The sequence below is a fragment of the Gopherus flavomarginatus genome, chromosome 2 (genome assembly GCF_025201925.1).
Source record: "Gopherus flavomarginatus isolate rGopFla2 chromosome 2, rGopFla2.mat.asm, whole genome shotgun sequence".
In the NCBI taxonomy this organism is placed as follows: domain Eukaryota; kingdom Metazoa; phylum Chordata; order Testudines; family Testudinidae; genus Gopherus; species Gopherus flavomarginatus.
This window is the reverse complement of record NC_066618.1, coordinates 13,164,676-13,180,519: the sequence shown is the minus strand read 5'-3', so window position 1 is coordinate 13,180,519 and position 15,844 is coordinate 13,164,676. Positions and strand designations below refer to the sequence as shown.

Sequence of the window (15,844 nt, the reverse complement as noted above, 5' to 3'; positions counted from 1 at the left end):
GTGTGTATGATGGGGAGTAAGCGCCTAGTCCTAACCACTGATGCTGGCAGAAAAACTCCCACTCAACTCAATGAGTTTTGGATCAGGCTCTAAAGGCTAATATTTTGAAGCCATTTCCCCCCTGCACAGAGTTAAGTGGGAACACCCTATGAAAGCAGGGAAAAAAGAATCCTCCTCTATGCTGGGGAGCTAAGGGAGAAGCCTGTGCTGTACAATACTCAGCTTGAAAAAGAGCATCTCTGCGGTGAATGCCTTGCTTTTCTATCCTCAACTAGCAGTGTGTGTACACGACCGTGCTGGGGGTTACTCAGCATGCTACACTCATCCTCTTCTTTTGCAGATGAAGAGGAAGCACTTAACTCTATTATGAAGGATCTGGCAGCACTGGGCAAATGCGGGGGACTGCTGGACAGCAACAGGAACAAAGCCAGCGTTCACTCCAACAAACAGGTGAGCTACCTCCAGAATCCCATCGGCACAGTTGGCTCAGTCTGTGGAACTCCAGAACTCTTATAAATCTGGGCATGGCATCAGTGACTGCATTGAGAAATGTGATTATTCATTCATAGGAGGACATGGCTCTCTGTGGACAGTTAAAGAAAAACCAGTCTCCCTGTTCAGAATTTGTGCAGTCTAAGATAAGTACAGATGCGACACAATGCAATAACTGGCAGCTCCCACCAGAACAGGAAATTAAGAGCTGTGGGCCTGATTCTCAGAGGTGCTGAGTACCTGCAACTCCACATACAGTTAATGGCAGCTGTGAGTGCTCAGCATCTCTGAAAATCAAATCACTTTACCGAGGTGCCAACAATCAAGGAATGCATTAGATGTAAAACCAGTGATCTGGGTACCTGGTGCATCATAAAACTGTGTGCTGTTTAAAACAGTAACTCGTCACTGAGAAGTTGAGCGCAGCTGAGTTTAGTCAGCAGCTCTTAAGTAGTAGGATATTCCATCTTGTTAAAATCGGGCAGGGTTATTGCAGGGTTATTCTGTTTCAAAAAGAAGGTAAATATGAGGCCTAATTCTGAAGCTCCCATGGACTTCAAGGGCAGGCATATATTGATTAGTTTTCCTTAATAATAATAATAATAATAATAATAATAATATTTGTATTATTGTGGAGCATAGGAGCCCTAGTCATTGACCAAGACCCTATTGTGCTAGGCACTGTACAAATAAAGAGCAAAAAGATGGTCCCTGTCCCACAAGCTTCTCTCTCATTATTTGTATCATGATAGTGTGGAGTAAGCCAGCGCTGCACAGACACATGGTAGGAGTCTTTCCCTGCCTCAAGGAGTCGTCAGTCTAAACAGGCAGGACCGACTAAGAGTAGGAGACGGGAAAGTTATCCCCATTTTACAGAAGTGGAAACTAAGGCACAGAGATCAAGTAAATTTTTTCTCCCAAGGTCTCGCACACATACTATGGCATAACTAGAAATTGGGCCTAGATCACATGCGTCCTAGTCAAGCGCATTCACCACAAGACCGTCCTTCCATCCCTTTATTAATGTTGTGTTGAATAAAACTGTTGCTTAACAGGTTACGAATGCTGTCATAGACATGTTCTACCTTGGATATTTTTTTGAGAGCTGAACTAAAAGCATGGGAGTGACAAGTATTCAGCACTCTTTTAGAAGAAAAGGCCACTTCTATATGGGTCCTGAATATGGATGTAGGTATCTAAGTTTAAGCTCCTAATTCTAAGATAGATGTAATATGCTATTTGGTCTGTATGCAGAATATACAGTAGAGATTTCTCAAATTGCAGTTTGAGCAAGAGAGGAAATTTCTTTGCACTCAGTTTATATAATTGTCTAAATAACTAGAAGTCATAAGAAATCAACGGCCTTGGAAGAAATACTTCAGCAAATCCACATGGTTGTCCCATTTCTTCTAGTGCTGTGGCCAGGCAGTAGGTTGTGGTTAATTTCAGGCTGATTGAGTGGTTATCAAGTAAGGAGAAAAAATAATCATTTACAATTTTCATGCGTGTTTTCATGACATTGGTACCTATACAAACATTTGTGAATGCATTAGAGAAAAATCCGTTCCAGTAGTCCCTCTAGAGTTTGAAACAGACATACGCATGTGCATCTGCATATATCTCTAACGTGCAGCCTGGGTGTAACAGCTGTCAAAATGAATCACTGCAGTTGTTCGGCTTGTATTGAAGAGAGTCCAAAATGTTTACAGAAGTGACTGGGAAACTCAGAGTTGGCTCCCTACAGCTGCAATAGAATCAGACGATCCAGCACAGTTCAGGATGGCTTGGAGTTGAACATTTTACGCAAGATGATGGGTGGAGAGCATAGCAAGCCACATTGGGACGTTTTGAAGATAGGAAAAATCCTCTGAATCTAGGCTAAGTAACGAATTTCTTCTACAAAGGGAGAAAATTCTTAGCTGTCATTGAGGCTGTGGACATGCACAGTATATACAACTGTATAGTAGTATACGCCTAGTTGAAAGCAAGGGGAATACCAGTATTCGATGGGTGAATATTGAAAAATGGAAGTTATAAACCAGGGCAAGAATCTTGCAGGTGTGCTTGTATATATGCACACACACCCTTCCTTAATTTATAAAGCAGTCTGTTCATATCAGGGGTGGGCAAACTTTCTGGCCCAAGGGCCACTTCTGGGTATGGAAATTGTATGGCGGGCCATGAATGCCCATGAAATTGGGAGTTGGGGTGTGGGAGGGGGTGAGGGCTCTGGGATGGGGCTGAGGATGAGAGGTTGGGGGTGCAGGAGGGTGTTCTGGGCTGGGACCAAGGGGCTCAGAGGGCATGAGGGGGATCAGGGCTAGGGCAGGGGGTTGAGGTGGAGGGTCTGGGCTGCGCTTACATCAAGCAGCTCCCAGAAGCAGCAGCAGCATGTCTCCTCTCCCCCTTCTATGCATAGGGGCAGCCAGGAGGCTTCGCACGCTACCTTGTCTGCAGGTGCTGCCTTGGTAGTTCCCACTGGCGGTGGTTCCTTGGCACTGGGAGCTGCAGGGGCAGCTTGCTTAGCCTCCTGGCTGCCCCTGTGCATAGGAGCCAGAGTAGGACATGCTGCAGCTTCCAGGAGCTGTGTGGAGCCGAGAAAACCCCAGCCCCTGCTCTCTGGTAGGAGCTTGAAGGCTGGATTAAAACATCTGAAGGGCTAGATATGGCCCATGGGCTGTAGTTTGGCCACTCCTGGCTTATATTGCGTCATTCTCTGATATCAGGCAACTGAATTACAACACCCACGAAGCACTATATAGCAGCACATCCAGGTAGAAATGTTTGGTTTTGAGTGTTCATTTTTTGTAAATCAAATTTTCTATGGAAAGTAAACATTTTTTTAAAGAGTTTTCTTTGGTCAGCAACACAATTTTCCATTTTTAAAAAAAGATTGGATGAAAAATTTTCACCTTTTTCTGTGTGTCTTTCAGAAGGCAGGAGTGCTTGGTTTGTGGAACAAACATTACAGGAGAGGATGCTATAATATTTGTACACCCCCTACACCCATTCCACAGGTGTCTCTTGACACCTGTCGTCCCATTTCCTCTGACATTGGCTAAACTCATTCTTTAACTGACATTAGCTAAACTCCAGAACTTGTCTGATATGACTATTAAGATTGTGCAAAGATAGGAAGTTGCGTGTGCCAGTGTGTGCATATGTATTTTCATGTGTGCAACACAAAATTTGATCTTTAAAATATTCAGTTTTTTTTGTTCTTGTGCCTTTCACAGGGAGAAATTTTCTGGAGACAAAATGTTCATAGATTGCTGGTTTTCCCATCAAACCATGTGAAAATGTGCTGGTTTTTTATGTTTCTGTGTGAAAATGGGTCTTGGTGCAGTACTAAATTTTGAATTTCAAATGCTGTGCTGATGAGAGAAGCTATAAAAGGGAATAATACTATATAGCTATGATACTTTCAAGCCATAGAGCTCGTTATCCCCATTTTTCAGATGGGGAAGCTGAGGCATGTGAATGGGAAGTAACTTGCCCAAGATCATGCATCAGCAGCAGAGCTGGGAATTGAACCCAGGTCTCTTGAGTCCTAATTCAGGGCTTTACCCCTAGGTTGCACTACCTCCTTGGTTTGTAGGAGAAGTAAGGTAAAGACATTTTGGGAGACAAAGAAACATACGGAGATAAGAGATAGGGAACATAATATTGAAAATAATAATAAACAAGATCTTTTGTTAAGGATATAGACCTTTCTTGCTTCTGGGTATAACCCCCAACCTCTAACAGATTGAGGATTTAGAAGAAACTTTCCCTGGGAACAGGTTTCCCTTTTAACTGCTGTTAAATGGTTTCATCTTCTGATGCAGCTACTATTGGCCATTGCCAGGCACGATACTGGACTGGCCGGACCATTGGTCTGATCCAGTCTGGTGACTCCTGTGTTCGTACAACACGGAAGGAGAGTGAGAGAATGGAGAGAGGAGATAGTAATTGAAAATAGTGTAGAGAAAGATGCACTGTGATCTGTTACAGGAACGAAAAGGAGGGGGCGGGGGAGGCTGGAGTAAAGCCAGAGGGGGAAGGAAGGTTAAAACAAAACAAGGGGGAGAGAGAATGAGTTATAAATTTTTAAAAACCAATTATTTGTGGATTGCCATTGTTACAATCCAATACAACAGATGATACACACTTACAATAACAATAACTTCTGCAGTAGAACCTCAGAGTTACGAACTGACCAGTCAACCCCACCCTTCATTTGGAACCAGAAGTACACAATTGGGCAGCTGCAGACCCCGCTCCCCACCCCTCAAAAGCAAATACAGTACAGTTCTGTATTCAACTTAAACTACTAAAAATATAAAGGGAAAGCAACCTTCATTCCTGAGTGTTTGTAACTCTGAGCTTCTATTGTACTTCTTACATAGTGCTTTTCAGCAGTAGATATCAAAGCATGTTACAAAGGAGGTTAGTCTGTTATCCCCGTTTTACGGATGGGGAAACTGAGGCATGTGGAAATGAAGTGACTTGCCCAAGTTCACCTCAGAATCCAGTGGCAAAGATGGGAATAGAACCCAGGCCTCCTGGATCCCAGTCTATTGCTCTAGCCACTAGCTGTCACTGACCCATACACTTCACATTGTGCCTTCCTTTATATTGCAAAGCTTTGCGAGAGGTATGATCACTTGATTATTACTTGTTAGGTGCCCCAGAGGTAGTGAACCTGGCATTGGCCACTGTTGGTAGACAGGATACTGGGCTAGATGGACCTTTGGTCTGACCCAGTATGGCCGTTCTTATGGATGCATGACAATCTTGCTCCCTGACCTAGTGGGTGTAGTCTGTGGGGGAGGAGGTGTTGGGTACAATTTTCCAAGCCCGGATCCTAGTGCTTTGTGCTGTATATTTCTGAAATATCAGGATAGTACAGAGAGGCTAACCCATTATCTGCCTTTCTCCAAGCAGGCCACTTCCAGTAGACCTCATCTCACCATGAGCTTCTAAGCTAACCACACATCATGCCTTCTCATGTGGAGGGAAAGGGCTGAGATGGATGTGGAGAGACAAAAAACTAAATTGTTGAACAACCTGGCAACTAGACGTGCGGGGGATCCATGCAGATAATTCCTAATGCCAAGGATTAGTCATGTCCTATTGTGGTTTAGGGACATGGTCCAGATGTCTGGATTATAACATTTTGTAGCTAAAAACAGGGGTAAGTGTAGAACAAATCCAAGCAAAGTGTAAGTGAATGAGTTAGTGGGGGAGCCCCCTTGTCTGTGTTGGAAGATCGAGGTCAGTTTGTTCGGGGTTCACGGTTTAGAAGTGAACCTATTGCTTCTCAGATTTACAAAGTTTAACTAGAACTGTATCAGTTGAATGCAGCATTGCCCAGTGAATTCCTGAACTAGTGAATGGAAAAAGAGGAAAACAGTGTGCCCTGCCCCCTACCATGGAGTACATGAAGGAGCCACCACCAACTAATAGAGAAACCACCACAAGGAAAAAGGGACGGAAATCAGACTGGAACTTTGGACAGAGCAATAACAGAGCTTTTATAGAGAGTTTGTTGTCTGGACGTTTAAAGCACTTTAAAACATGGGTCAGTATTATTATCACCATTTGACCGGAGGGGAAACTGAGGCAGAGTAACCAGTCCTAGGTCAGATAGCCGGGCAGTGGCATAGCTGGGAATAGAATGCTGGTCTCCGAGGCCAGCACAACAGTGTACAGTAAGGGGAAGAGAATTCCAGAGTTCTGGGGCTTTAACTGTGATGGTCTTGCATTTGAGGGTCCTGTTTGAAATTTTAACACCAAAGAGTCGGCAGCTCCATACCCATCAATCTTGTTTGCCACAGTGGGATGTGAAGCAAGAGGTGCTTGCTCCTATGTCCTAAATTAATGAAGGCTTTAGGCCAAGATTGTCAAGGGACTCAGGATTTCGGGTGCCCAACTGCTGATGCCTTCAAAGGGTCCAGATGTTCAGAGGCTGGGACTCCCTGTAAGGTGTACTCCAGATCAGTGGTCACTTTTATGAATAGTGGCTTTAAAAAATAACAGTACATATAGGATTAGATGAAACACCCTACTTCCGAGAAGTGCCAAACTTTGTGGAGATGGTGACTGGCTTGAAATCTGAACCAAAGAATGGTTCAGAATTTTGCAAATGGCACTTTTAGAACAGGTCAACTCTTTTGAACATGCCTAAATTTGTGGGGGGAGGGGGCAACTGGAAGATTTGCAAAATGGAACCCCGGTTGGCGGAATCAAACCCTCACACCTGAACATTCTTGAACTTCAGAGTGTTTGAAATTCACCCCAGATCTACCTTAAGTCTGATAGGTTTCCATTACTGGAGTATCTGAGCACCTCACAATCTTTAGTGGGTTTATCCCCAACACCCTGGGAGACAGGGAAGTGCTATTATCCCTATTTTACAGACGGAGAATTGAGTCACAGACAGGCTAAGGATGGGATTCACTTAGGCACCTTAGTCCCATTGAAATCAAGGGGATTTAGGTGCCTAAATACCTTTGTGAATCCCACCCTCAGTGATTTGCCCCAGGTCTAGTGGGAAGTCTGTGCTAAAGCATGGAATTGAATCTAGGTCTGACTCCTGGGCCGGTACCCTAACACTGGACCATTCTTCCTCTGAGCTTTGGGTCTTGGACCCATCTCTGACTTAGAGTAAGACTTCGAATCATGCTCATTGCGCTGTTTACTTAATGCTTCTTAGTACAGTTTCTGTGTTTCTGTACCTGTCCATAGTAAACTGCATTGAGCTGCTGCAGACGAATGCATTAGTCTGCAGTTTAATGCAACGAACAGACCTTTCTACTCTTCATTAGACATGGCACCTCCCAGCTTCCGCTCCACTTTCGACATGCGCCCCAACCCAGTTTGTCTCCCAGCTCTGAGTGAGACCTCTCTAAATGGGAGCTGAGAGTGCTCAGTGTAGCCCAACAGGATCTGTTCTTTCTAAGCCGTTTCCATTTCCAGGCTTAACAGCGTGGTGTGGTGTGAGTATGTGTTTGTATTACGAAAGCAGTCTGCTCTTTAGGGAACTCTGCATAAGATCATGATTCACCTCCTTTGGAAGCACTTTTTCCATTTTCCAACATTTCTCCTAATCTAAACCAGTGAGCGTGGCTGCTTTTCCCAGTTTCATAGTGAAAAGCACGGGGGAGGGAAGCAAAGCAGAGTTTGGCTAACCTCACAGGGTGTGTATTCTTTAGCTGGACAAGTTCTAGTTAGAAGCAGTTGATCCATTTACTTCTCACTGGCCTGCAGGAGCTGGAATGGAGGAGACTTCACAGTTCTTGCTGATCTTTTCCTTTCCAACCCGCTAGGGGCTGCAGCTAGATTTGCTTCAACATTTTTTTTTCTCAGAAACCAGGAGGTTTCAGCCTTCTCTTTAATTAGCATTTTTAAGAAAGAGGCCAAAATAACCCTGGAAAGTTGGTGACACACTTGTGGTTGCCACGGTGGCTTCATTTTATTTTTCCTTTTAAGGCATTCGGAAACGTAGCAATTGAAATATCAGAAGGCATTTGTTATCTAGGCTATGGGGAAACACCAATAGCAATACCTTGAAGGAGAATGGTCAGAAATCAAGAAAAGTTGGTGGTATCTCCTGTCACTTTTATTTACATGTTTATTATTAATAATAATAATAATTGTATATTAAAATAGAGCCTAGAGGCTCCATCCAAGATCAGGGCCCCATTCTGTTAGCTGCTGTACAAACACTTAGAGCTTGTCTATACCAGGGTAAAAGATGTCTTTTAAAACTCTAGTCTAGACATGGCAAATTGGGTTTTATGTCCAAAGTGACCAGTAACACACCAGAGGAAGGAGGATTGAGTGGCTAGGGTGCTTAGGACACGGGAGACCTAGATTCAAATATTTGCTCTGCCACAGATTTTCCTGTGTGACGTCAGGCAGTTTATACCTACACTGCCATCAGGGGTGTGGCTGCAGCTCACGTTGACATACCTGAGCTGACTTTGATCTAGCTAGCGTGGGTGCCAGTAGTTGTACCAGCAGCAAAGGCTAGCCTCGTGAATACAGCCCTGCCCAGGACTCTTAAGCAGCTGCCACAGCTACACTGTTTGTGTTACTTGAGGTAGCTTTGATCTAGTTACATGCTGCCTGACTGCGGCGTGGACCTGCCCAATGTCTCTTCGTGTCTCTGTCCTCTTTCTGTAAAATGGGGATAATAGCACTGCCCTACCTCACAGGATAAATACATTGTGAAGAGCTCAGACACTGCAATATAAACACCTTATATAGATGGGGCTTTAGGACTATAAGTGGAACTGTTCTTTTTTTTATACATAGGCTTGTATTGATCATTATTATAAACAGCTTAAGTAAGTGTCAGCTGTCCTATCGACTTACGCTGACTGAATGAGTTCTTAAGTGTCATGCCAGAAGCCGAATCTTGAGGAAAGGGGAAAGCCTTGTGCTGCAAAGGACAGCTCGTCACCTATCGGATTAGCGGGGTCAACCAGCGTTGTCAGTTGCTTGTGTATATGTGCTTCCCGTGTGCTTTCCCAGCTCTGTACAAATAGCTGATTCAACAGACCTTGATCGTACTACCCAGTGTGATTAAGTGCTGGAGGCTGGAATGGCGTTGCCTCTGTAGTGCTGTTTAGGCTGCTCAATGCTTTTGTTCTTGAAGCTTCATTGTTACTAATAGATCATGCAGAAGACTTCAGTGTTACTCATGAAGAAAGACCACAGACACTTGGCCAGGCTTATTGCCACCTAGACATAGTCTCAGCTCCCTGGCGCCATAGTTACAGGTCCACTGACATGAGTTTCTGGTAGCAAGGAATGTAGCAAGTCGGCAGCAGGAGTTTGTTCCATCCCCTAGGCCATGCAAAGAATTAAAGTAAAGAACCCAGACGTTTATATGCTAAGAAAAACAACTAAAATACCCAGCCAAGACACAACCTTACGATGTATTTCATGACTTCTATTCCTATTCATTACTTCCCCTTGTTCCTAATATTTTGGACGAAGCATCCCTATTCATTATATTGTCAGACCATCTTATCTTGTACTCAACTGGGATGCAGCTGTACTTGCTGAAATATATTTACATAAATATCTATTTCCCAGTCCACTAGCAACAACTTTGCCAAGTTCACGTACAGGACAGTGAACTTGTAAGCATCTGCTTTAATACATGACCTGACTTTGGTTCAGGCCTCGGATCTTGCACCAAACTCTCTGTATTTGGTGTATGTTTGTCGTGGGTGTCTCTGAAAATGTTTGTGTTACAGGAAGACCTGGGGCATATGAGAGTGATTTTAATCTAAGCCCTGTAAAGATCAACTACCTGCTACAGCAATAGGCAGCTTAGAGTGAGAGAGAAAAGATAGAACCATGGATTGGGAGTCAAGAGACCTGCATTCTGTGCCACTGACCTGCTGTATGATCTTAGGCCAGTCATTTTGTCATCTCTGTGCCTTAGTTTCCCCATCTTTAAAATTGAGATAATAGTACTGGCTGAAAAACCAGAGTATTTTTGTAAATAACTGAGAGGCATTTTGTTCAAAATCAGTTTTTTGATTGAAAAAAATCAGAAATTTTGTCCAGCTCTAATTCTTGTCCACGTTGTAAAGTGATTTGAACTCTGTGGGTGAAGCACTCAAGAGCTAAATAATATTAGTTAGCATGTCCCAGCATGGCCGCCCCTTGTTTCACTAAATGTATCACTTGCTTTTCTGCTACCTCTCTACCTTTTCTCCTGCACTGCCCAATACCTCCCGTTGAAAGGAAGAAAGTAAATTAATATGGAATACCTGACACATGTGAAGCCCAGTTCATCAGGAAATCTCCAAGTGCTTTCCAAAGGAGGCTGTTGTTAGCCTCTCTGGGCCTCACTTGTAAAGGGGGCTAAGTGATATGGCCAGGATTATCCAGCATCCCATGGCACAGGTGATTGCTGTTGTGTAGGTTCCTAAGAGAGTGGAAGGCTTCTCGCATGGCCCCTCAGCCACATGCAAGAGTCTCTCATGATCTGCCCCTTAATATTTGCAGTGTGCTTTGAGGTCCTTGTATGAATGGTGCTGTAATTGCTCGTGTCTTGGTCTTGTGGTTGGGGCCCTGAACGGGGACTTAAGAGATTTGGGTTTAGTGCTTGGCTGTGCCACAGCCGCCTCTGTCATGTTGGGTAAATCACTCGGGACCAGATTTCCAAGTTTGCAGCACCCACAACTTGGGCTTGATTTTCAGAGGTGCTCAGCACCCAGCATAGTCTTGGGTCATCTGTGCCAAAATTTTCAAGAGCTGATCATGCAGTGTGCTGAGCAGTTGTGAAAATCTGGCCTTCAGTCTCTTTGTACCTCACTCCTACCTGCACAAAGAGGATAATAACAGCACTTCCTTTGTCTCTTTCGTCTAGTTACACTAAAAGCTCTTTAAGGGAGGGACTGTCTTTTGCTGTGTGTACATACAGCACCTCGCTTGGGGCCTTGATCTTCATTGGGACTTCTAAGCAGAACCAAAATTCAAAAGGTTAATAATAATAATGTACTGCCAAAGTAGAAAGCATTGCAAATTAAATATTATTAGCTACAGATTGAATAAAGTGAGGGAAGGATTCAAAACAAGAATGTAACCACCTGATTAGCTTCCTGTTTTTCTCCTTTCCAAATGTGTATATTTTAAACCCTCCATTTTAAGTTTGTGGGTTTTTTTATATACATGTAAGTTCAAAGTGTTTTTTCTCCAGTGTACCCTGCTTGTTTATGTTTCTCTCCTCACTAGTGGAGCACAATTATGTGGGGCAGCTGGTGTATTTTTGTTGGCCGCTGTCCGTGGAAGATCTGCCTTGTTGTTGTTGTTAATGTAGAAGAAAAGGATGCAGCAGGGTTCTTTTTTTCTCTCTCTGGAGTTTTTACAAGTGTGTTTGACATTTTCCAGCAACGAGCTGTTTTTAACTTATTTGTCTGAGAAACTGCTTGGCTCAGCATAAATCTGCAGAGCGTTTAAGCATGTATTTTACTAAGTTGGGGCGAAAGTTGCATGGGGGCTTTCCTCCCTGTGTTTCCTGCTTCACTAGTGGGGTGAATCTCAAAAGAATCTGGCACTGATTTGCCTCTCATTTATACAGTGTAAATATCCGCTGTTTTCCAGGGAGTGTATCCTGGTGTTGGTGACTCAGCCAGGCCCTGCATTTGGATTCACATCACAGGAGCATCCAAAAGTTTCGATTGGGAATGGCCCTGACTCCACCCCATTTCTCCTCTACCAAATGCCCCTCAAGCAGCAGAGGACTGCATAACCCAAGCCCAGATCCATGCCCATATTTTGCAGCTGGCTGCTACCTCTAGGAAGGTTCTAAACCAGAACGCTTGGACCTGAAACAGTCTCCCCTCCTCCCCCTGAAATTTGGGATGTTTGAAATCCAGTTTTCACCACTTAGACCTATCTCTAATGTGGATGTTGATCTAAAGCTTTCCAAATGGGCTGCATTCTAACGTAAGCACCTGAATAGCACAGACCTGGAATTCTCATGGGGACACACTTCCTGATGCATTTCTGATGCTTTTCCTTCCAGTACTGACTGGAGCAAATGGGCTTCCTAGGAGAAGAGGCCTTCTTGGGATATTTTAGCATTTAAGGTTCAAAACTAGAAATAAAAATATACGTCTGCCCCGATACAACGCTGTCCTCGGGAGTCAAAAAATCTTACCGCATTACAGTTGAAACCATGTTCTATCCAAATTCGTGTTGTATCGGGTCACATTATATCGGGGTAGAGGTGTACCCTCTTTTCCTGAAGCTCCAAAAATTGGTGGCTGGTGGTCTTTATTATTCTAAACTGGCTCACTTCTCCCTCTGCTGTGTGTTAGCTCGTCAGACATGGCTTTTAGGGGCCAGTCCTCAGATCTGCAATATCCCTGGACTTCAGTATGTGTTGCATTACTTGGGACCTTTGAGGATCTGGCCTTTTAAAAATAATCCTAATGAGCAGCTAGCTCCTGGTTCCCCATTTGAGAGACAGCCATTTTAGCTCTGCCTTCCTTTTGAAGGATGAGAGTATGGAAACTGTGCCTTCATGCTCTGGAAATGCAGGGTTAGCGATAAGAAACACGCTCAGGAAGTGGTGTCACCCACCCATTCAGGAGTTATCCTTTTCAGATGCAGGGAGTATACGACTGATTCTTCATCAGTCCTACGCCCACAAAGGGAGGTGGGGAATACATTTGTTGCTAATGGAAAGAAAATAACTAGTTTAGTGTGTACGGGGGGGGGAAGGGGGGCAGGGGCTGGGAGGATAGGACTAAAATGCCTCTCGTTAATTGGTTTCCCCCCTTGAACCCAAGTGGTTCCAAGTGCAGCATGGTGAGGGGTGGGGTAGCAGGATGACGGTATGCTTTGTGCACTGCACTGGAACTGCAGAGATCTGGGGCAGTGGAAGGTCCCTAAAAATGGGGGGGTCACTGACACCTGAACCGTGGCCCCCACCTCCTTGCACCGCCCCTTTCCCCTGAACCCCTACTCTCATGCCCCCTCTTCTGCTGAGCCCCACCCTTCACTCGCTCCTCCATGTCCCTTCCCTCCTGTCGCTCGCTCTTATGGCTATTAAAAAGTGATGGGGCCTTCCCCCCCCCACCCGTCTTGGTGCCCCTGATCTGGGGTGAGTTGCTTGCACTTCAATAGACTCCTTGTGCAGTCTTGGGCAAGTCACTTACTCTTTCTCTTCACTGGGGCTGAGACAGAGGTGACTGGGTCTAGTGATTGGAGCAGGAATCAGAGTTGGAAGTCAGGCCACGGGTCAGAGCTAGTCAGGTCTAGGATTGTGGTTAGAGCTGAAGTCAAAGAGTCGTGCCACGGGTTGGAACCGGATTCAGAGACCAGAGGCAAGGATCAGGAACTGGGCGGTAGGTAACCAGGAGCAGGTCGTGAAAGCAGTATCCAGGGCTTTGTCTACATGACACAGTTTTTAGTGACAGGGCTGTGTTGCCACAGCCATGCCGCTAAAAGTCATGCAGTGTAGCCACTGTTTGTCAACTCTCCGGCCAATGAGCGGGGTTAGCATCTCCTGCCGACAACGTGCTGTTCATGTTGGCACTTGTCTCAGCAAAACGTCTGTATTTTGGGGGGTGGGTGTAAAACACTTCTGGAAGACACAAGTTTGGTTGTTTAATTGCCAGTGTAGACATAGCTCAGGAGTCAAGCAAGTGTGCGGGGCCCAACATAGCAGGTAGAGGCCAGTTGAGCAGACAACTTCCTGTGCCCCTCTTTGAGTTTAAATAGGAAGCCCTGACCAGTCGGAGTTCATGTGCTCCTCCCACCAGGGCCAGAGAAGCATGGCCTGGTGTAACTTCAGGTTTCATGGTTTCTCCTGCTCAGTTGACTAGTAATGAGCTACAGGGTAGGAGCAGGGCAGCAACTGTTGACTAGGAAATCTGCAGACCCACTTGCAAGAACTACGTGAGTGGGACAGGTTGCCTTGCTTCCCCAGCAGCAGAGTGAGGAGAATACTCTTTCCTCCATCCTTTGTCTGCCTTGCTTGTGAGCTTTTTAGGGTGGGGACTGCCTGTGACTCCTAGTGTAATGAGTCCTTGATCTCAGCTGGGCCCTCTAGGTGGAAGACAAAGGTCACTTCTGTGTGCGTATGTACAGTGCCTAGTGCAATGGGATTGCGGTCTTGATTGGATTCTGTAAGTTATACCATAATTAATAAAAGCTAACACCATCAACTAGAGTTGGGTGGATGTTACAAGCTCAATTCCAAAATAGTATTGGATCCAGTTTGGTTTATTTCCTTACCTATGTTGCTATGCACTATGAACAGCTGCTAAGCTTTACCCTGCAGGTGGCTTCATTTCAGTTGATGAAAGGCTCTGAGAACTTCTGCTGAGAGAGACATTATGGGTAAAACTTTCCAGAGCACTTGAATGACTTGGGAGCTGAAGTCCCATTTACTTTCAATCAGACTTAAGTGCTTAAGTCACTTTTGAAAATGGGATTTCATGGCGAAAGTCATCTAAGTGCTTTTGCAAATTTCATCCTACATAAATGTAAGGTTGTCGATAAACTTAGTTTATCAATGATGTAGCTTTAAAGGGTGAGTAGTTAACAGTCAGTGTAGGTACCATTTATTTATGCAGAAGTTTATTTTTATCGCATTATGGGCCAAGTACAGTTCTCAGGTAGCTGAGCACAGCGCTCCCATTGATACCTGGCTTCTGTTGAGTTTACAGTCAGAAGGCATTGTGGCCCTAAATGGACCTGATCTAAAGACCACTGAAGTTAGTGGGAGCCTTTCCAATGACTGCAGTGGGCTTTGGATCAGATCCATTTCAGTTAGACTCACGGGATCTTGGGCGCTAACTGATTTCCTTTCTTTCAGCAGCGGAATGCCAGGATCAAGTTTGAATATGATGGCGAGAAAAGGTGCGTTCCTGACCCGTTTCCGCATTTCCCTTGGTGCAGAGGGGCAAAGGGCCCTTGCTCGCCCTCACCTGCGATTGTAACTCCCGTTGTAAGCAGTGAGAGCTTAGCATGGGAGAGGCCTGTGAATTTAGCCATAAGTATTTCCTGGGACGAGTGAACAGGCAGATTAGTTCCCAGCTGTGGTTCTTTAAATGCGACTCACCAGTAGCTTTATTCTCAAACCCTGGTGTATTTAGCTGGACTTCAGGCCTCCCACATGGGTGTATTCTTCGATTAATAGCCTGTGGCACTTACTTGAGATAACCAGATTCTGGGCACGGGTCCCATAATAACAGAGCTGTGATTTGAAGGCCGCCTGCCCTCCCTGCTTGTCATCTATGTGGAAGGCTCTCAGCTTGTTGGAGGGTCCAGTGACAGTGGTGGAGCAGGACACTTTAGAGAGTCAGGATCTCTCGGGCTAAGATGCGTGATAACTAGTGCACTATGAATAGGGCTCCGTGTCTGTCGCGGAGGTCATGGAAGTCATGGAATCCATGACTTTCTGCAACTTCAGTGACTTCTGCAGTGGCCGGTGTGGCTGACTCCAGGGCCGCGCAAGCAGATAGTCCCGAGGACAGCCACCCCAGCCATTGCTGGAGCAACCAGCCGCTCAAGCGGCCCTGCAGCCAGCTACACGGGCTGCTGCTCAGATGGTGTAGCTAGATCTGTGGACTGCCCGAGCAGCAGTCCCTGGGGTGGCCAGAGCAGCTGCTGCTCCAGCGGTCCCCAGCAGTGGTCCCCTGGAGTAACCCCCCCACAACAGCATTCCCCCAGGTATCCCCTCAACAGCGCCCCCTCCCCCCAATTTAGTCACAGGTGTTTTTAGTATAAGTCATGGATAGGTCGTGGGTGTGAATTTTTGTTTATTGCCCGTGAGCTGTCCATGACTTTTACTGAAAATACCCGTGTCTAAATGGAAGTCTTAACAACGAGC

At 45.3% G+C, this 15,844-nt stretch overlaps 1 protein-coding gene across 3 annotated transcripts in view; it reads left to right on the top strand.

Moving 5' to 3' along the window:
* LOC127045856 (mitogen-activated protein kinase kinase kinase 3-like) overlaps positions 1–15,844 on the top strand; it is a 122,038-nt gene that overhangs the window by 55,631 nt on the left and 50,563 nt on the right. Inside the window, exons 3-4 of one of the 3 annotated variants that reach the window (XM_050942599.1) lie at positions 341–450; positions 14,831–14,871. In XM_050942599.1, the coding sequence (XP_050798556.1) occupies positions 341–450; positions 14,831–14,871 (151 nt within the window). Of the gene's footprint in view, positions 1–340; positions 451–14,827; positions 14,872–15,844 lie in introns of all 3 variants that reach the window. The other 2 variants (XM_050942598.1, XM_050942600.1) reach the window with 2 other exon arrangements.